At 36.3% G+C, this 22,720-nt stretch overlaps 1 protein-coding gene across 3 annotated transcripts in view; it reads right to left on the bottom strand.

The window, feature by feature from the left end:
* Positions 1-1,327: 1,327 nt before the first annotated feature.
* LOC120311999 (pancreatic lipase-related protein 2-like) overlaps positions 1,328-22,720 on the bottom strand; it is a 38,275-nt gene continuing 16,882 nt past the window's right edge. For 2 of the 3 annotated variants that reach the window (XM_039352218.1, XM_039352288.1), the window contains 12 exons: positions 22,407-22,455; positions 19,716-19,870; positions 18,648-18,773; positions 18,002-18,136; positions 16,003-16,132; positions 8,157-8,270; positions 7,973-8,074; positions 6,276-6,394; positions 4,978-5,107; positions 3,391-3,502; positions 2,324-2,491; positions 1,328-1,605 (listed from right to left, as the gene is read on the bottom strand). In XM_039352218.1, coding sequence (XP_039208152.1) covers positions 1,542-1,605; positions 2,324-2,491; positions 3,391-3,502; positions 4,978-5,107; positions 6,276-6,394; positions 7,973-8,074; positions 8,157-8,270; positions 16,003-16,132; positions 18,002-18,136; positions 18,648-18,773; positions 19,716-19,870; positions 22,407-22,455 — 1,404 coding nt within the window. In that variant the 3' untranslated portion in view covers positions 1,328-1,541. The remainder of the gene's footprint in view (positions 1,606-2,323; positions 2,492-3,390; positions 3,503-4,977; positions 5,108-6,275; positions 6,395-7,972; positions 8,075-8,156; positions 8,271-16,002; positions 16,133-18,001; positions 18,137-18,647; positions 18,774-19,715; positions 19,871-22,406; positions 22,456-22,720) is intronic. The other variant, XM_039352373.1, reaches the window with a different exon arrangement.

The following is a 22,720-nucleotide window of genomic DNA, read 5'->3' as shown; positions in this document are numbered from 1 at the left end:
GATTGGTCATTCTGACTTCTTGTTGGGAGGTAGGTGGAAGGCAAGGCACATTGTTGTTTGAGCGCTGCCTAACCAGAATGTTAACATTTACAGAAATACCACTGCAACAGCTATGCAACTGTCTCTGAATGACAGACACGCACGTTCCTGCATGCAGTGACACAGAAGTCTAAATCAAGCTTAATATGAGGCCCAGACAAAAGGCTGTAATAGCTGTAGGTTCATAGTTTGAGGATGCAAATGAAGAAGAAAAAAAGTGTAGACCCATAGCATCTAAATCAAAATATCTTAAAATTTCAAAATCGCTATAAGCACTAAGATGAGAATCCTATGGCTTTAAAAAGCTGTCTATAGGATTCACTAAATTGGCCCTTTCAAGTTCACATAGAGTATCAAGTACAGATAGTCCTCATCTTATGACCAAAACTGAGCCCCAAATTTCTGTTGCTGAGATATTTGTTATGTGAATTTTGCCCCAGTTTACGACCTATCTTGTCACAGTTGTTAAGTGAATCACTGCAGTTGTTAAATTAACTATTCAGTTGTTAAGTGAATTTGGCATCTCCATTTACTTTGTTTGTCAGAAGGTCGCAAAAGGTGACCACAGGACTCCAGAACACTGCAACTGTCATAAATATGACTCAGTTGTCAAGCATATGAATTTTGATCACATGACCGTGGAGATGCTGTAATGGTCGTAAGTTTGAAAAATGTTATAAGTCATTTTTTTCTTGTAACTTTAAATGGTCTCTAAATGAACTATTGTAAGTCAAGGACTACTTGTATTAGTGAAGGGAAACTGATGTTGGCAAACTTCCTTAAAGACTCACAATTTTTTATATCAGGAATATCTGCTGTGGGAAAGACTTTAAAGAAAGCATGGGAACAGGCCTGGGGACTGGTGGAAGAAGCTGTGAATCCAAATCTTTAATGTTCTCTTTGCTATGTCAGCCAAAATGAAGAAAAATTATGAATATCTTGGAACTTACCTAAATACATTCTTTGCCCTATCAAGCAAGGAAGTAGAAATGGTTTTCTAAACAAAACTGCTGAAAAGGAAGAGAAAGATGCAAATGCCCTGTTCACACTACACCTTGTAAACATAAACGCATTAGAGCAGATAAAGTCTTGGAATTTCTGCATAAATTTAAAAAACAAATTTAAAGAGATGTACCTTGACAAGTAAAGATGCTCCATACCCTTAAACAGTGTTCACCATTTTTTTTCTATTCATAGTTTGCTTTTGACAGAGAAGATTGCACCCCAGCAAATCTCTTTCTCTCTACACACACACACACACACACACAGACTTTTTGTCTACTTTTATTTCTTTTGAAACAGAAATTGGTATTGTAAATGTTTGACACTGTTTTATCATACCAAAAACAATTACGATGATTGTGTTCAGAGCTGAGTTGAACAAAATAACAGAAAATTTGTTCTAATAAGTCATACTTCAAACCATCAAGCTCTTTCAGAGGCCACATGAAGAAGCTGGTCCCAGTTATTCTTACAAATTATGATTATGCCTCCTTTTGTATTCAGCAAGGTGTAAGTATTTGGGGAACTTCGTATTTTACTGTTCCATGGCCACAGAGGGAAGTCCTGGAAGAAGGTGAAGAAAAATATCCTTATATAAATCCTACATTTGCTAGTTAACTTCTCTTTTCCATCCCTTAATACATGTTTTGACTGGATACAAAGTTTAAAGATTTAGACTTTTGACGGACAAAAGTAAGAAAGATTTATAACATGAGAGTGTACATTACAAACTGTTCAGGGTGTTCTTATGATAGAAGGTCTAGGTCCAGAATAATTTATCAAAAGAAAACTTGGTTCTCTGAACCCTCCATGCTGGACTTTCTGAGCCTTCTACCCCCTTCATACATCTAGAAATGTTTTGGGAGGTGACATAGAATAAATTATTGGAATGTATTCTGAACTGGAAATAGAGATTGTTCTTATTTTTCATTGTTTCAGACATGTTGCTTCTAATTTTTACTGCTTATTTATTAATTGATCAATATTTTTATAATTGCAATAATCCACCTTGAACAAAACCAACTAACAATAAACAAAGTAAAAAGAAATCTTACTGCATATGTGTTAAGAGGGCATATAGTTCATGCTTATATATTCACTTTAGCATTTCAGAACAGCAGATCAATAGTTCCCTCCAAGCACAATTAGTGGATTTCACTATGTTCAAATCCATCCTTGCTCAAGTCCCATCCTTGCTCAGATAGAAAGGATTTCTTCCTGGACTATCAAATGAAACTTGATATAAATCATGAAAATTAAGTGTTAAAATTGCAATACTTACTTACGCCCATCCTGCCCACGGGTAAGATTTATTTTTTCTGCTCCTAGTTGAAGCCAAAAGAAAGTAAAGAATTGCTTGTGCCAAACAAACTCAATTCTTGAAGCATTTTCTGGATTAATTTCTACATCTGTGAGCTTTGAATAGATTTGTTCTTGCTTAAGGCTGCCCCTGTAAAAATATGATTGAAGAAATTACAGAGCATCAGTACAGTTGTTTTTTTACCACTTCACAATTAATTATTCTGTGATATTAATATTGCTCATTCACAATTCATTTCAATCATATTTCAGATTGGATGAGTGTTAGGATATTTAATTTAGTAGCTGGAACAGTAAAGTGGATAATGGGCCAAAACACACAGTTGTAGTTGATTGGTTGGAGAGTGCTGGCTCATGCATGAGGCAATCTACACTATGATTGGTTGTTGTGGGTGTAAAGGGGGAGTTTCATTGTTCCCCCCTACCTTTTTCCTCTGTGTGTGCTCTATATGCTGTTTGATTTACGTCATTATGTTCCTGTGTTTCTTACTATCTTGTCTGCTGTAAATATAAATCTAAAATATATTTATTTATATAAAGCTATAAAATTGTTCCAGTGTCTCTGACTTCATGTGGACAGCTGCTGCACAATTCCCTGACAATGAGCAACAAAGGTTATAAAATAATCTATTAAAGCTATAATAGCTTTAAAAAATTGTTTTTCATAGTCCACCATGAAAACTATTCTATTCCCATTGTCTTCACCCTGAAAGCTGATTCTGTAGCTCATTTCATCAAGTATTGAAGCAGAGTTGACAAACTACATTGTTTTATTTTTGGAAAAAGGATTGCATTTCTAACATCTTCACTTCCCACCTTTTTATTTTTTTAGATCATATATAATATATGTTGTTACCTTTTTAATGTTATTTCATAAAACAGACCTTATCCTTGAATTAGGAGTTAGGATGTGTAGAAGGAAGTATTTTATACATGATAAATATAAAAAACTCTTAATTGAATTAGTGCTATAATTATTCCTAAAATTAGCAAAACTGAAAATCTGCAACAACAAAGCATGAAATATACCTCATAATTGGATATTCCTTCATATCTCCATTTTTACTGTGGAAAACTATATTTATTTCTCCTTTCACATTTTTCATTCCATTTAGTTTGACAGATATATTATATCGCCAGCCTAGATAATACGATGCATGTGTTGTGAATGCAGCAGTTAGATAAATACAAAATGGCTAGGCATGAAATACAATTAGACAAGGGTATTCATCTTTGTTAATGAAATTGAAATAAGAACTAGGAAAAAATTGATCATTTAAAAATAATTTTAAAGAATCTTAAGGCATTTTAAATAAATAATATTTATGAGGCTTAAATTTCTCAAGCCCATTATCAGTACATCCCATCTGGCAGATCATCCTAGTGGGAATATAGTTTTAAAAGTATTTTGTCTTAACTGTTGATAGACTGATGGTAATCTTAGCCACAAACTCAATTTAAAATCATCCCTCATCCCTAATTCTAACAGTTTAAAATGGGCTGGGATATAAAAACAAGAATTTAAATATGTAGTATTTAAACATATGTTTATTTAAAAAAACCCTAAACATCACACCTTTGTTCAAAATTGAAAGAAAAATTAGATATTTAGCACCATAAAACCATTGTAAAACTTAGATACTTTTCTCCTCTGAATTCAAATGTGAACTCTTTTGGGAAATACTGAAGTGTCCTCTCCAGTACTGAAAAGGATACAATTTTGGCCTCAGAAAAGGTTTCAATAAAGGACATCAAGCAGAACATTCCAAAGAGGAATTTCTTTTTTTGAAGAATGTAAGAATCTCTTATAGACAAGCTATTAAGCTCATACAGAAAAAAATATACTATTTTAGGTCAACTCTCCCAAAACATGTCTATGGAGATTCTCAGTCATCCAGGTCATGTTTATCTCACAAGTGCTTTTTCAAAAGGCAACTTGCCTTTTTTTTTTTCTTTGAAGACATTTTGTTTCTCATCGAAGAAGCTTCTTCATTTCTGACTGACTTCAGTTCAGTCAGAACGGAAGATGCTTCTTAGATGAGAAGCAAAACATCTTCAGAGAAAAAAACAAAGCCAAGTTGCCTTTTGAAAAAGCACTTTTTGGACTCTCCTTAAACATGTTTTACTCATCCTGTATATAAAAAGATTAATTGCTTACTCTTGAAATTCTAATAAGATTATTATTTTTTTGGAAGATAAATCTTGGCAATCTGTCTTCTACAATATATGTACTGTATGCTATCTTTGCATATATGACCAGACAGGATAAGTAATTGCTCCAGTATGATACTTAATCATTTACTGTAGTTAAAATTTCCAGACTGGTCAGAAGAGATTGGCTGTGAACTTAGTCATATATTCCTTACAATCTCAAACACAGAAGTGAGATCTCCCTGAAGACATCCAGGTAAGAAAACATGTCAATTTCTTGCAATCTTGTCAGCATGAACATGCATGATAATTCCATTTCCTGGCTATACATATAAATTCCATATACAGCTTTAAATTTCAGAAACATGACCCTTGTACTGACAGCCTGAATCAATCCTAAATTAGTAGATTTCTTTACAGATTCACTGGTTACATGAATATTCCACACATACTTTATATACTCACTGGTGAAGGGCTCCTTAGATCCAGTGTTTAGATAGTAGCTTTGATTGCTTTTCTTCAGTTTATCATGGGATTGATCAGCATAGTGACCCATTACTGGGCAGCCTTCTGTGGGACATGGAAAGCAATTTCCCTAGGATAAAATAAATAGATTGGTTCCAAAGGCTTTTTTCAAGACTTCTCACTGTTTCTACTATAATCTTTATTATACATTCAAATATGCACTGTTATCCTGGCTTATCATCTCAAATGGCAAATAGTAGATGTGATTGCAGGTAGTCATTGACTTACAACCAAAAATTTATGTTGCTAAGTGGGACAGTTGTTAAGTGAATTTTCCCCTTTTTATGACTTTTCTTGCCACATTTGTTATGTGAATCACTGCATTTGTTAAATTAATCAAACGTTGTGAATCCAGATTTCCCATTGATTTTGTTTGTCAGAAGGTCACAAAAGGAGATCACATGATCCCAGACACTGCAGCATAAATATAAGTCAACTGCCAAGTGTCTGAATTTTGATCACATGGCTGCTGTGAGGGCTACAACTCTTATAAATGTGAAAAAAATGGTCATAAATCATTTTTTCCAGTGTTGTAACTTTGAAGGTCACTAAATGAACTGTTTTAAGTCAAGAACTACCTATATTTCAGTTCTGTTGGCTGCTTTGTTGTTTTGATTTATTCATTTATTCATACTAATGCCTCCCCCCCTACCACTACCCACTAACAGGGAAAGATTAAGATAAAGATTTAATTTTTAAAACGAGAGGTCACAAGAAGGTGGTTTGTACAGATAGATTTATACCAGATCCTGGATATGGGAAAGTGGTGATGGCACCTGCCAACACCCTATTTTTGATAGGATATCCACTATTGCCCACCAGTGGCCTGCAGCTAATCCTTTTATATTTGCAGTAAGCACACTTACTCAGTCCAGCTTTCTGGAAGTGAGTAGAAGAAACAATAGCTGCAAGAAGATAACAATGTGGCAGGAGAAAAGTAACTCATTGAGAGGAACTTCCTACTCAAACCTGGAACTGGTGACTATTTGACAGTGATGAAAAGCTATTGTGTGTGAACAACTTCAACAGTCTGTAGCATGTCACATATTTGAGGCCTGATGCCAAGAACGAAAGCTCAGAGTTTATGGATTTGTTTTTCCTTAAAAATGTGGATTTGTTCTTTAGCTATATTGAACTTTAATACAATGAACTCCAGCATACAGTGCCATGCTTATACTTTGAATGAACCTGTTTAAAGAAACTAATTGGATTGAACTAGGGCAGAATAGCATGCTTACCGCTTGAAAAGATTTGTATGATTTGCAGGGATAGGCCAGGAACCCACTAGGGTAGAGAATGCTGTATTTGTAGTACTCATGACTTCGTGAGTGATGGCAATTCCCAACCAAACGAATCTCTAGCAAAAGAAATAACTCTATCATTACTTGCAATATAATAGAAACCACAATGTCATTTTGTTCTGCTTTGTCTACTGCAAGTGACTTTGTTTTAATTAAAATGCTAAGCTTATTCTCATTTACTATCTTTCAGCCCACCTTACTTCACAGGGCTATTATTGTGAGGATAAAAGTAACAAAGGGACTGATACGTGAAGCACCTTAAGTTCATGGAGAAGAGGTGGAATATAAATCAAATGAGTACATTATTGTGAGCATGAATAAATTAGTGGAAGAAGGAATTATAATGGATAGCATGGTAGCTATTGGTTGGGAACCTGATAAAAGTCTAAGATAACTTGTTTAGTAAAAATTATATGCTGCATAATAGGCTAAATGTGACCCTTTCACCCTCTTTGTTGGACCACCAGACCCTTTCAAGATTGTCACACCAAAATGCCATCAAACTGTGAAATAATAGCACTTTGATTTTCAGTGGAAAACGAAATGAAATTGGTCTGATAGGCTTCAAACGTCTATAAAACGTAAAACATTTTCTACCATTTCCTCCATGGATGATTTCATTTCATCTTATGAATCCCTTGACAGACCATATAATATTTTAAAGAGTACAGGCTCTGTGCACAAAAACATTATTTATTTTTAGAAGATTATTGTTTCAAATGATATTTGTCCTATTTTGCCTTGGATTTGTGTCCATTGTTTTGTTTCATTTTTCATTATTCTTCAAATACATTCTCTTGCTAATTGGCAGTGAGGCCCAGGCTCTAAGGTGTGAATATCCAGTGTAGTAATGGTGGTTTTGCTGCAAGATTGATAGGGAGGAATTGATACATTGGTGCATAGAATGCATAGAATGTCATACTCTTATTTAATGGTTGAATATATATTATAGAATTAAACATTTATCTGTTTGTTTCTGCCCTTGGTGTGAAACACCATGAAGAGGGAAAAGATCTTTGTCATCCTTGCTATAAATTGCTTAGTATAAATAAATATTACTTAACCTTGGAATGGCCTCATTGTTGGTAGATGTAGGCAAAGCATTTCAAGAACAAAGTAAGGGAAACTTTTCCTCCTTGTCCTTGTTGAACCAGATGAGATAAAGTTACTGAAATAGGTGTGATTAGTGGTAGTTTGAGCCCATATTAACTTATCAGAAACTTCCCCCCCCCCATGAGATGGAGACTTCACTGGAACCGTGCTGCATAGTCACTGGTTTGAAGAGTATTGCTCTCTGTTATCACTCTGGAGTTCCCTTGTTAGCAGAAGGGGCATAAAATCTTTCTTTTTTCTTTTCTTCTTTAATATCTTTAGTAGTTCTGAACATTATATTTTTATTTCTTACATTGCCTTGGAATAAAACCTTAAGTACTCATACTGGGTGCTCATTGCTTCTGAATCCCCCAAAACCTGAAACCCAATCCTGATGGGTAGGGAACAGAGCAATTCATCTACTCAATCCTAAGAGACTCAGTCTGGGTTAGAGTTATATTGCCAGTATAATGCTTATGAATGTAAATGCTGAAGATGAAGATAGGGTTACCTTTAGGAAAATGAGGACAGGGTTATTTTACCTTCCTGTTTCTGATCCTGTTCTCTTGCATTACATCCAACCATAAACTTTCCACCATTAGGATAAAAGTCCATATCACCAGTGGCATTAAACATCCCAAGCCCTGTAATAAATTCAAAATATGTTACATGATTAATCCCTGTTGTTGCTTCTATCACAAAATTCAGTTGTATCTGGCCACTTACCTAAAGGAAATCGGGCCCCGTTGCTGTGTATGACATCCACAAATCCAGCATCAGAAGGATCTAGCCGGACCATCTCAGGGAATCCTTCAAAACCAATTGCTGCTGGGTCTAAGCCTAAATAGAAAAAAAAATAACCCCATTAAGAAAGATAAAGTGAAAGAATAAGATAAAATTGTATAAGATAAAACAGAAGAATTTTATTAAGTCAATTGACTATATCAAATATATAAAACATATCTAAAAGGTAAATAGATAAAAAGAAATCAGAACTTCCTAATAGATCATTACCCCTACAGTTAACTCGAAACTGATCAAAGTATTCTGTCCTCTTTGAGAGGCCATTGGAATGAAGGACATGGAAGACTCCTTCTTACTGAGGATGTGCAGCTTTGTTCCTGCAAGAATGTACATATTTGTTGCCTGTTTCTCCCAGGTGCCCCAATATTTTTTAGATTTTAAAGAAGGATCTAAATAAGCACCTCCTTGGGGGAAGTTCAATTTGCATTGACAAGAATTTGTCCAGTTTCTTTAATGGCTGTTGCTCCACAAATGCCCAATCTGTCTTCAATTGGGACTCCATGAAACCTCCCATGTCTTACCTTGGAGTCCAGTTGTTTGAATTAAGCTCTAGAAACAACTCTTCTGAGATGTTGAGGCGAATGTAAGTTGTTAAACATTTTTCTAATTGGGAGGGTGATTTATGAGCCAGCCCTCCAGAGATTTGACACTTTTAAGTGCTGCAATATCATCTTGGGCAACCACATCAATAACTCTTTGTTTGAAAGCTTCCTTGGCCTTTAGATCTGGAAACTGGATGGAGAATCTATATTGAGGGTGGCCCAGTGCAAGGTTGTTTGTTGTATACTTGCTCTTCAAAGTACAGCTTGGATAGTCTATCTGGGTCCATGGATAGGATCTCCAGCCAGTAATTAAATACTTTAATTATTAAATGGCTTTGTATACCCAACTCTGCCCTTTCTGCTGGGGCTGACATAGAGTTATCCACCCCCAACATGCATTTCAAAAAAGTAGATTGTATCAGTTCCTATAAGGGAGCATTTATATATTCCCCACAGTTCTGCACCATATGTAGTCATTGGGACAATTTTGCTATTATATACCTTTATGATTTGAATTAGAAAATAGGGTTGGTAGATTGCCTTCTGGAATTGGCATAAGCTGTAGCCTTTGAGGAACTCCTCTTAAAATGCAGGAGCCAGGAACCTGTTTCTGTGAAGATAAGTCCTAAGTATAAATAAGAACTTACTTGTTTTATGCATCCCCTCTCTAGGATCCAACCTGGTCCACTTCTTTCCAAAAATAACTATCTTGATGTTCAGGTAGTTGAGTGCACAGTCTGTACTGAACCTGTGCAACAGTCTTTACATCCCTACTGGGTGTGTGACATCAATATCATGTCATCAGAATAAAGCAGAAGGTTTACATTTTTGTTTTTAACTTAAGACATATGCACATCGGAAGAGTGAAGGAATGTTGGGGTGTCACTGATGTACAGGTTAAACAGAATGGGAACCTTGTCTGTCTCCTTTCTTGGTGCTAATTTTTACAGTTAGGGATCCATGCATTCCTATGCTTACCCTTAAGCATAAGTCTGAGAGTAATTACTTGATTAAAGAGAGAAGTCCGGAGTCTATGATCAAATCCATACGTTTCTTCCAAAGAAGATCCCTGTTTATTGAATTGAATGTTGCACTGAGATCTATAAAGGCTGTAAACAGTTGGGTCCTTTTAATTATACGCTTTTCTATTAAATGACATAAAATGGAGCACTTGTCAATAGTGGAGTAACCTGATCTAAAACCAGTTTTGTCTTTGGGAAGCAGGTCCTTTTCAATTACCCTATCCTTAATGTAGGGTAATTGTAAAAGATGTAAAAGATATTTAGTATTTGGTGGGTAGAAGATCTTCTCGGGGAGCCATGTTGGGCTTCAGGGTTTGAATTAGATCTCTACTTTCCCATTCAGTCACTGGAGGTCATGGTGGAGTAGAGCTACAGGCCTTCTGTTGATCATTTTGTGTATCCTCTAGTCCACTACAACTTGGGAAAGTTGGGTCAATATAAAAGGGAGAATATAATTGGGTCAATATAAAAGGGAGAAAAAATGACATTGCCATAGGTGTATCCTATAAGCCACCCAACCAAACAGAGGAAATAGATGAACTTTTTGCTAGTCAGCTAACTAAGGTATGTAGGAAGTACATCACGATAGTAATGGGGGACTTTAACTATCCTGACATCAACTGGGAGACAAACTTTGCACCAAGTGGAAGATGAAACAGATTCCTGACAAACCTAGCAGACAACTTTGTCTCCCAAAAAGTAGAGAAGGAAACTAGCAATTTTGGATCTAATTCTCACTAACAGAAATGAAATGATAGAAGGTGTTGAAGCCACAGGAACCTTGGGAAGTGGTGATCATGCAATATTGAAATTCAACTTTATGGAAGCACAAGCAATAGAACACAGTCAATCTAGAGTCTTGGACTTCAAGAGAGCTAATTTCAAAAACTTAGAGAGGGCTTGAGGAGGACTCCATGAATGAGAATCCTCAAGGGGAAAATAACTCAAGAAGCTTGAGAAATTTTGAAAAGCGAGATAATAAAAGCCCAGTCTAGCACAATACCAATAAAGAGGAAAAATAACAGCTCTCAAAAGAAACCAGCATGGCTAGAAAGTATAGAAAGTGGAAAGAGGGGCACATAACTAAGTCAGAATATCAGCAAATAGCCCAAGCCTGCAAAGATGAAGTGAGGAAAGCTAAGGCTCATAATGAACTAAGGCTTGCGACCAAAGTCAAAAATAACAAAAAAGCTTCTTTCAACATGTAAAAAACAGGAAAAAAGTGAAGGAAATGATTGGTCCATTAGTGTGTGAACGTGGCAAGAAGGTGACAAGCAATATGGAGAAAGCAGAACTATTTAACTCATTTTTTGCATCTGTCTTTACACAAACGGAAAAAACAGACCAACCTATCAAAAAGAGTGCCATAAAAAACAGAATAGAAACACAAGTTAAAATAGGCAAGAAAATGGTAAGTGAGCACCTGTCCAGCCTAGATGAGTTCAAATCACCAGGACCAGATGGATTACACCCCAAGGTTCTCAAGGAACAGGCAGATGTGATCTCAGAACCACTGAACTATATTTTTCAAAGATCCTGGAGCACTGGGGAACTACCAGAGGACTGGAAAAGAGCTGATGTAGTTCCAATCTTCAAAAAAGGAAAAAAAAAAGGATCCAGAAAATTACAGACTTATCAGCCTGACCTCAATACCTGGGAAGATTCTGGAAAAGATAATCAAACAACGAATCAGCGAACATCTAGAGGCAAACAAAATCACTACTAAAAACCAACAGATTATGCTAGACAAACCTTATTGCATTCTTTGACCAAGTGACAGAATTAGTGGATCAGATGAATGCTGTGGACATAATTTACTTGGACTTCAGTAAGGCATTTGATAAAGTAGATCACAACCTACTACTCGATAAGATAGAAAAATGTGGGTTAGACAACATCACCACCAGATGGATTCATAGCTGGTTGACCGGCCGTACTCAGCATGTGGTCCTCAATGGAACTGCATCTACATGGAAGGAAATGTGTAGTGGGATGCCCCAGGGCTCTGTTCTAGGCCCACTGCTCTTCAACATCTTCATCAACGATTTGGATGAGGGGATAGATGGGGATAGATGGGGAACTCATCAAATGGCGGATTACACCAAGCTGGTAGGAATAGCCAACACTCCAGAAGATAGGCTTAAGATACAGGAGGACCTGGACAGACTTGAACACTGGGCGCTATCTAGCAAAATGAAATTCAATGGTGAAAAAAATAAGGTTCTACATTCAGGCAAGAAAAACCAATGTACAGATATAGTATAGGGCAGTGATGGCAAACCTTTTAGAGACCGAGTGCCCAAACTGCAACCCAAAACCCACTTATTTATCACAAAGTGCCAGGGCTGCATCAGCATTTTGGTGCCCTCAGGGGGGATATGGCCACTGGGTAGCATGGCTGCAGTGGTCACGGCAGACTGGGTGAGCATGTCCAGGGCCAGGGTGGTGGGGGCCAGTCCCTTGCCATCTCTGGGGCATCCCCGGGGGGCCAACGCCGCTTGCTCGCTCACTTCCTGCCCTGTCACTTCCAAACGCCACATGCTCGCTACTCTGGTGAACTCTGCTGGGGGAACGGTGTGCGTGCCCATATAGAGGGCTCTGAGTGCTGCCTCTGGCACTGGTGCCATAGGTTCGCCACCACTGGTATAGGGGGTACCTTGCTCAATAGTAGTAACTGTGAGAGAGATCTCAGAGTCCTAGTGGACAATCACTTAAATATGAGCCAGCAGTGTGCTGCAGCTGCCAAAAAAGCCAACACAGTGCTAGGCTGCATTAACAAAGGGATAGAATCAAGATCACGTGAAGTATTAATACCACTCTTCAATGCCTTGGTAAGGCCACACTTGGAATACTGCATCCAGTTTTGGTCACCACGATGTAAAAAAGATGTTGAGACTCTAGAAAGAGTACAGAGAAGAGCAACAAAGATGATTAGGGGACTGGAGGCTAAAACATATAAGGAACGGTTGCTAGAATTGGGTATGTCTAGTTTAATGAAGAGAAGGACAAGGGGGGACATGATAGCAGTGTTCCAATATCTCAGGGGCTGCCATAAAGAAGAGGGAGTTAAGCTATTTTCCAAAGCACCTGAAGGCAGGACAAGAAGCAACGGATGGAAACTAATCAAGGAGAGAAGCAACCTAGAACTAAGGAGAAACTTCCTGACAGTGAGAACAATTAACCAGTGGAACAACCTGCCTCCAGAAGCGGTGAATGCTCCAACACTGGAAGTTTTTAAGAAGAGACTGGACAGCCATTTGTCCGAAATGGTGTAGGGTTTCCTGCCTGAGCAGGGGGTTGGACTAGATGACCTCCAAGGTCCCTTCCAACTTTATTATTTATTATTATTATTATTATTATTATTATTGGATCATCGCACAGTCAGCCAGATGTTCAGACTGGATTTGGCATTTTGTCTACCTATCGAGTCCTTACCCAGGACCTGGGATAGGCAGATGTGGATGTTTGATGGTATTACAGATATCGTCGCAGGATGGAAGCAGTTCCTAATAAGGCCGCCTTTTGCAATTGACTAATAGCGAATTTGTCAATGCCAATGGTGTTCAAGTGGTGCTCCAGTTGTTTTGGGATTGCACCCAAGGAGCCTATTACTATTGGTACTACCCTTGCTTGCTTGCTTTTGCCACAGTCTTTCTATTTCTATTTGTAGATCTTTGTATTTTGTTATCTTTTCCAGTTCTTTCTCGTCTATTCTGCTGTCTCCATGTCCACTATCCAGACTTTTTTGTCTTTCTTATCGACAATTGTTAAGTCTGGGGTATTATGTTGCAGGTGCTTGTCTGTTTGAATTCTGAAGTCCCAGAGCAGTTTAATTTTATCATTTTCTATGACTTTCTCTATTTTATGATCCCACCAGTTTTTGCAGGCAAATGATTTTTTTACAGATCTTCCAATGCACCATTGTTGCTAATTTGTCATGCCGCTGCTTGTAGTCAGTCTGTGCAATCTTCTTGCAACAGCTTACCAGGTGGTGCACTGTTTCTTCAGCTTCTTTGCATAGGCGGCACTTACTGTCTGTTGCTGTCTTCTCAATTTTGACTTTATATGCATTTGTCCTTAAGGCTTGGACTTGTGCAGCCAGAATTAGTCCCTCGGTCTCTTTCTTCAATTTTCCTGCTCTTAGCCATTGCCAGGTCTTGTTATTATCTGCTTTCCCAGCTATTTTTTTAATGTATTGGCCATGTAGTGCTTTGTCTTCCCGTGCCTCTATTCTGTTCTTCATTTGGTCTTTCTTGTAGGTCAGTTTGGTCTCTCCAGTAGTCAGTAAGCCTTCCTGATATACTAATTTCAGTGCATCTTCATATTATTATTATTATTATTATTATTATTATTGACTATAATATTCCTCTCATGTGGAAGTAGGTATAGGGGTGTCCAGGGAGAACCTATGTTCCTATAATAGACTTACAACTGAGTGCCAGAAAATGGCTGGGTTTAGTTTTTGGCTGCTTACTCTAAATTTAACCAGAGAGAGGACAAGCATTGAAGCTTCTTCAACTTGTACTCTTGACTGAGAGCTAGCATGGCAACATAATTATTATTTGATGGATAGTTTTGTGCTGTATGCATAGTGAGCCTCAGTTTTTTTTTCCTCAGAGAGCCATACTCTGAGTCAAACCAATCAGGGCCTTTTATCTAGATCCTTCTAGGTAGGGCCTTTTCAATTAAGAATTTTCTTTGCTCTGCATTTAGGTTTTTACAAGCTGTAAAAACAATGACGACATCTGTGCAAGATGAGGTAACTGTGTTTACCAGAGTCAGGGCTTGATCAGATTTCATGTATTCAGTCGAAAGCCTTATATCCACTTTGTCCTGATGGATCTCTACATGAAATGAAACTCATCTATCAGTTGTGGTATGGGGTCTGCGGTCTGATGCCCATTAAAATTAATAACTGCTTGGTGGTCATTATTCTTTCTTACATAAACCCAGAAGTCTGAGAAAAGGGACACATTATAGTTAGAGACACATATGAAATCTGAAGCATTACTTGATTTTTTTTGATGGTAAGTAAAGGAATATACAAAACTTTGGACTTTGCTCCTTAAGATTTGCAAGTTACGCTTGCATACCAGATTTAACAGCTCCATACTGGCAGAGTTTCTTTCCTTCTCCTAAAGGATCATAAAGGTAATAGGGAATGAAATTCTTTGGGAATGTTCAGATTAATAATAAGATCTTGATTGAAGGCCTTTATTCAATTTTTGTAGTCGCTCATCTCAGTCCTATCATCCTTCAACATGATGGACATCTAAATTTTGACACATCTATATTCAGCATGGCCTCTCTTTGCCTTTTCTAAAAAAAGCCATCCAGGAAAAACAAAGAAAAAATGCCAGTTGCAACTGCAACTCACTCTGCAGCTTTCCCAAATGTTAAAATAAAGTTAAAATAGTGCCAGTACAGAGTGTCCAGTACAGAAGCAACAGAAAGACAAGGAGAATGAGAGAGATGGAATGGTTTAATAGCATAATAGGATATGTGTATATAGTCAGGACCAACTCAATATTCCTGCGTGGCTATCCAGCTTTTTGTGTCAGCAGAACAAGATGTTACACCAGCTTCTTATTCTTCTAATTGATTTAATCAGTGAAAATTAAAAACAGATATTGCTAGTTTCTTGAAATAGCTTCTTTCCTGAACGAAAACTCAAGTAGTCCTCGACCACAATTGAGCCCCAAATTTCTGTTGTTAAGTGAGATGGTCACTAAATGAACTGTTGTATGTGGAGAACTACCCATAGATAAAAAGAGCACAATCTCCAACCTGCCTGAAACTGGGAAATAAAAAGGGAAATAAAGAATGCATGTTGCCTTTTGAAATTGGGCATGTTGGCTGCAATTAATGCTGTCATATATATATATATGTGTAAGCGTATGTACAGTATATGTGTGTGTGTATACACACACATACATATACATACATACATATATGACAGCATTAATTGCAGCCAACATGCCCAATTTCACACATCACACACACACTGGATAATGTGATTATGAAAAGATTAGCAGCATTTCTTAAGCAGGATGCTTAATGTGTGTCACAGGAAGGCTAAGAGTCAGCAAAAACAACTTACTTTACCTTTAACCTGGTTAAGTTTCCCAGATTGATTGACTTCCACTTCAAGCCTTCCTGTATTTCAATTAAGATTGCAATGTATGATAACTTTGGATAGCATACCACTTATTCTTCCAATGCCAGGAGATTTTTTGCTAACATACTGAAGTCGTCTTCCAGCCTCTCCAGCAGTATGAGCACCAAGACTATGGCCAATGAGATGGACGTTGGAAGGACAATACTGATAGATTTTCTAGTAATTCAAAAAAGGGGACAATGATTAGCAAGTAAAACAGCATTCTGATAATTTGCAGATGAATCAGAATTTTCCTGTATTGTAATAAAATTGACCTACTTTTAGGATTCACAATTATGTTGATTACATTGACCACAGTTCTCTACAGCTCCTCCTGTTTGAAGTATACACAAATCACCAGACAGACTTTGATCCATGATTTAAACAGAATATTCTGAGCAAATATTTTTACCTATTAAAATTGTATGAAATTGCAATATAGTACTCCAAAATTAAATAATTTATAAGATTTAGAATAATTTCAGTTGGACTTTGTAATATAGTGTTTATATGAAAATAAATCAGTGCTCAAGTGTTTGTTTAAAATGTTTAGGATGGATAGAAGTTATATAAATATGTCAGAAGAATTCAGTGTCCTTTCTATTTTGTGTGAAATAATGTTTCTCAAGAAGAAATACCTTTTCTATTAGATTCAGCCACAAGGCTTCAAAAGACATAGAAATGCCATGGATGAGCATAGATAATATTTTTTTCATATTGTTATTAACCAAAGAGGTTCTTGTAAGAAATGTTTTTAATTAAAACTATTGGCCCGATGTTATAGAATTTCACATTTTATTAATTGTTGCTTATTTTTTATTGCATGCTTGATTATTATCTCCCTTATTGGAACAATAATATTATTATTATGTATACAATAAATGTGAAATCATATCTGCCAGTTCTTTGGTTTATGCAATAATCTTTCAACTTTGATTTTCAGATCTTCATACTTTGTGATCTTTGCTAATGCTTTGTCTTCTATTCTGCTATCTCCTGGTATCATAACATAAATTATCCACACTATTTTCTTTTCAACTACAGTTAAATCTGGTTGTCTACATTTTATCAGTTCATATTTTAACATCCCATAATGTTTTAACCTGCTCATTTTTAAATAATTTTTCAACTATAAGTTCCCCCAACTTTTCATTATTCATTACCATGCCATATTTTACAGACGTTCCAGTGAATTATTTTGACAACTGTGTTATGTTATTGTTTATATTTAGTTTATGTTATCTTCCTGCAGGTGCTGAATATGATCTATTGAGTACATATTATATACTGATTGTATCTATGATTGTTATATTGCACATGGAACTTGTGGCAATTCATAAGAGTTTTAAGAATCAATTTGATTTACTACAAGATCAGGGACAAAGGCCTTTGTCATTTGACTCATCTGAGAATTGCTAGGTTGGTCTTTCTTATAGTGACCCACTTGCAGAATTCCGTAAGATGTGACAAGCACATTATTAACAGCAATTTGAAAAGCCCTCAAACCAATTTAATAAGCTACATATTCCCTACAGGATGTATCTGATTAATTTGCTTCAGATTTGGTTTGGAGTACTGATGTTTTTGCCATTTGTTAGTTTAATATTCTTAGATAAACATTCTTAAAAAATTTTCGTACTTAAATATTGTCTAGGTTTTTTTTAAGAAAAGAAGGGTATTAATGCCAAAAATTGCACTGTGTAACACCATGGGGAAACCTTTAAAAATTAGTATCCGTTTTATTCTAGATTTTAACATGTTCATATGAGAATCTGAAAAGATGCATGGTGCTGTCCAACCTTGGCAATTTTAAGACTTACAGACTTGTGGAATTCTGGGAGTTGAAGTCCACAGGTCTTAAAGCTGCCAAGGCTGGACATCCCTGGCTTAGAGGCTTGATCTAAACTCCTATTTTAATATATAAAATGCTTTTAAGTTTATTTTGTACAATTAATACAGATACATTGGTAAATAGATAATATGTCATTTCTGCAGGTAATATCAGGACCTTCAATGTTTCATAATATATTTAACTTAAAATCTCACCATCATAGTAAAGATAAATTTAGCTATCACCGCTCCAAGAACACGGATATTGCTGCCAGCAATGAAATACGTGCATTTAGCTCCATCTTCCCAGTCAACAGCAAAACAGTTAATGTCTTCCACATCCACCAGAAGCTATAGCATTACAGTGATGTATAAAAAAAAATTACATTTGGATGATGAATGTCAACAAAATAGATTCTTTAAAAAAAAAAAACCTGATCACCAAGTTCTTAAGATCCACAGGGATTTGTAATTCAGCCCCAGGCCACACAGTCCTGGGTCATCTACCAATTTCCTGCACATTAGCACATATAATAAACATCATAGTGCTTTAGGAGTAGGCAACAACTGATCTGTAAAATATTCCTACTGAAATCTTATGACTCATGAAGATAAAAACACTCCAGTTGCACAATGGGAAGAAAAACAATAAAACCCAGCAAATGATCCAGGGGCATTATTATAAATAAATATGATTATTTTAAAGCAACCAATGAAAACAATTGGAGGGTTGTTTGGAATAACAGTAGTCCCCTGATGTATTCTAAATTGCCAACCCATGACTTAAACCATGTATTTGTTAGGCAAAAGAGGCATATTAAAATTTCCCCCTCTTTTTCCCCAAAATAAGGAAATCTCATACCAAACACAGCTCCACAACCCAGCCATATTTTCCAGTGCTTGTATATCCATGGATAACAAAGCGAGTTTTCCTCAGTGGGGAGAAGTTAGAATTTTGGACACTTGATAATTTATTGTACATTATTCTCTGCAGGGGAATTTAAAGATAATGATATAACAAATTCTTTTAAGTATCTAACATTTTCAAAGCAAAGAATGTAACATATTTTCTTGGTCCTAAATATTCTCATAAAGCCAAACTTAACAAATCTCTATATTTTTTGATCAGAAATAAATGAGTGGGCTCAATAGTATCACCCAGGACATGCTCAAATCTAGGCAATTGCTAAAAGCTCTTTCTTAATGTCTGAAGTAACATCAGTGATGGGATTCAGCCAGTTCGCACCATTCGGCAGAACCGGTAGCTAATTTTTTGTTGCCCAAGCCCAGAATGGACTTCCAGAAGCGGCATCCACCCAAAAAACCGGTTGTTCATATATTTGAATCCCACCACTGAGTAACATACTGTATATCTTTTAGCTACATGTACCTTGAACCTTAGATTCCATTATAAACAGATGTTTCTGACCGCTTCCAATCGACAGTTTTACCAATTAACTTCACAGTTTCTCTGACTAACATATGAAATGAGGTTATCATGCCATTGCTGTTATCCAGATGGCAAGAAAATAATAAAACATACTGATTTGCCTTAGTCATCAGATCATAAGTAGTCAAACCTTGCAGCCAATCCGTTAAAAAAATAGCTTTTTTCTAATTCACAGTTGCAAATATCTTTAGCCAATTTTGGTATTTTAGGTAACTCAGTGAGTTGATTAGTACTAATTCAGACAATTACTGGCCAAATAAGAACTATAATTGCACTGATTTGCAACTAGCAATGTTAAATACATTGTTTAGTATGCATTTTTATCCATCTAATTAGTCAGAGTCTAAAAAATAAATCCATCTCTGTTTCTAGATGATATGGAAGGAAAAAAATAGATATATGTACAATAATAAATAAATTATAAACAGATAATAAAATAGCAGCAGGAAGCAATGACAATAGTAATAATAATAAACATACTTGTGAGAGATTTCCAGTTTCTTTTGTGAAAAGGGAGAAAGAGATATTCATCTTTTCTGGAGATGCTGGTAAGCCAAACAGCTGTCTCCCAGGTATTCCTGACCAAGGGGGTTTATCAGAAAAGCAGCCTATTGTTTCATAACAGACTTCATTGGCTAGAGAACACACAAGGCAAATTCTGAAAATAATTGGATTCATTCATCTTTTTTCTAAATTCATTCATTTTGTACATTTGTAAGTATAAATATCTCTCTGCAGATAATTTTAGGACAGCTCACCTTAAATATTTTAAATGTGCATATCAGCCTTTCCTAACATACTGCCTTCTAGATAAATGGAACCAACTATAGGCATTCTTTGTTTAGTAATTATCTTGAACAGTGACAATTTGCAATTACAGTGGTGATAAAAAAGTAACTCTGTGACCGACATACATTTACAATCGTTGCAATCTCTCTCTCTCTCTCTCTCTCTCTCTCTCTCTCTCTCTCTCTCTCTCTCTCTCTCTCTCTCTCTCTCTCTGTGTGTGTGTGTTTGTGTGTTTGTGTATGTGTGTATCCCACATTCCCAGTTGTCCTTGCTTACCAACCACAATTGGGACTGTCATTAAGTATTATGGCCATTAAACAAAATGTCATGCCATCATTTCAATTGTTAAGGGAAACGCCACAGTCAGTAAGTGAAACTTCACATGACTATGACTCTGCCTTCTCTAACAATACTGTTTATTCACCTCAGTTGTGAAGCACACAAATGGTAATCACTTTACTATAAGGCGCTTAAGTAGTCATAAATGAATGCTGGTTAAGAAAGGGCTGAACGGCAATCATATGATTAAGGGATACTGCAAGGGTTGCAAAACATTTTTTTAACTCTATTGTAACTTTCAATGGTTATTATATGGGGCAGTTGATAAACAACAAATACCTGCAGTACAATATTGCATCTTTTTCCATTCCCCCCAGAGTAGAAAGATTGCTTAAACAAACTAGCTTTTCCTGAACTGCTTTTTTCTGCAATGCAGTGTATCCCTAAAAAGTTAACAAGCTTAGCATTTTTTTCTTTTTACGACCCTGTAATCCCTTTTATTGGGGTGGAGTTGGGATGACTGAGCGTTTTCTGGCCGAATGCTCTTCCAAATGCCTAAGAAGAGTTCACAGCAAATATTTTCTCTTGGTGCCCTGATAGAGAAATATCTGTTGCTGCTCTAGGCCAGACATGTCAAAGTCGCGACATCACGTGAAGTCGTGCAACATATTGGAACGGTTTTGCCATTGCTGGCAATGGGGTAGGTGCAGCTTCCGGATAATGCATCCGGCCCTTGGACCAGCAGTTTGACACCCCTGCCCTAGGCTATTTGTTAACGCTGCAAATACTGTATATTCTTGCTTTGACAATATGCAGAATTGTCTGGTATCTTTAGAGTTAATGCAGAATAGAAGAGGGTGGGGGAAAAGCCCAGGAAAAAGAGAGGAAGGAAACCTTTGACCTTCACACTGATTGGATAACGTGATATATGACTGCTAATTTAGGGAGGGAACATGCTGATAATTTAATTGCTCGGGGGAGGAGAATTTAGATCTTGGCATACCTCCGTTATGCCTGTGCCGACATTTTGTAACAATAAATGACTTTTAGGAAAATCAATGCCTGGAAGTTCTTTGAAGTGTTTCATTAGCCGGAACCATAACACTATCATTCTTAGCATTAGCTGATTAGATCCCTCTGACCCAATGGCCTTGCTGCCTGAAAATTTTGGGGGTTGTATCATTTTGATGCTGTAAAGCAAATCTGAAATAAAATTGAAGTCATCTGATTTTCATTTAGTGATGACTTAAGTGACCAAGTTCAGTGACCAAGTCACTGAAACAAATTGCACTTGCTATCAGAGAACTCTTATATCTTCATGTTGCTCCTCTAAAATTTGGCTCTGATCCATTTATATTTATGTCTCACTCTAGATCAGGGGGGTGAAACTGCCGGCCCATGGGCTGGATGCATCAGAGCAAAACTGCGCCCACCCCATTGCTGGCAATGGGAAAAAAAATCACGATAAGTTGCGACACGTCACGTGATGTTAAGAGTTTGACACCCCTGCTCTAGATAATTCACAAATTTGAAGAGGGAGAACAATTTATCACATTTATAATTAGATTTTATCACACATTATATAACATAATAATATTTTAAGAGATTAACAGTTAATTAAGAGAAAATTTCTCTTTTCAAAAGAAAACTTGGAAATTTAAAATATAATGGAGCTAAGTCATAGTTCCATTAATATTGACTTGCTCTTCAAGAAAATACCATCAACTTTTACTATAATGGTTGGAGAAAGACAGCAAGCACAAATATAAAAAAGATCTGAAATTTTTAAAAATTGAAGAGCTCTACCATTCATTGTAGACGGTAATCAAACACACATACATACACATGAACACATGACATCATGATTATATACAGTTAGAATTGCACACATAATAATACCCTACAAAATACATGTAACATCATTAGGTTTGGTAGCTGTATTTACTTGCTGGTACAGCTGACAAAAATTAGTACATGAATTAATGAAATTAATTTATATTAATCAATATAAAATATGAAAAAGAGTATTATTATCTACTTCTTTGTTAAACTAAACATGAAATTGTTCTGCGGCAAAATATAATGCATGGTAAATTGCCTTACCTTCTGCTGTGCCAAGAAGGAAGTAGACAACAATCCAAATTAGATTACTCTATAATAAATTTGAATAAATAGATTAAGTCTCGGTAAAGCTCATTAGCACTTCATTCCAACTGAATTCATTTTCTTCAAGCATTTGCTTAAACAATTTAATCTCAGTGTTATCTAATCTTATACCACATTCAAATGAATTCTGTGAGACTATCTCATTGATTTTAGTGAAATATAATCATAACCTCTTTTTAAATCTTTTTCTACATGTTATTTTCATCATAGTGTCATAGCCACGAAGTGCCATCTTTCCTTTAAGTTATGCC

This window comes from Crotalus tigris, unplaced genomic scaffold (genome assembly GCF_016545835.1).
Source record: "Crotalus tigris isolate CLP2741 ecotype Arizona unplaced genomic scaffold, ASM1654583v1 scf7180000017536.10889498, whole genome shotgun sequence".
Taxonomy (NCBI): Eukaryota; Metazoa; Chordata; class Lepidosauria; order Squamata; family Viperidae; genus Crotalus; species Crotalus tigris.
Note: the sequence above shows the minus strand (reverse complement) of the source record. Positions and strands in the feature narration are given on the sequence as shown.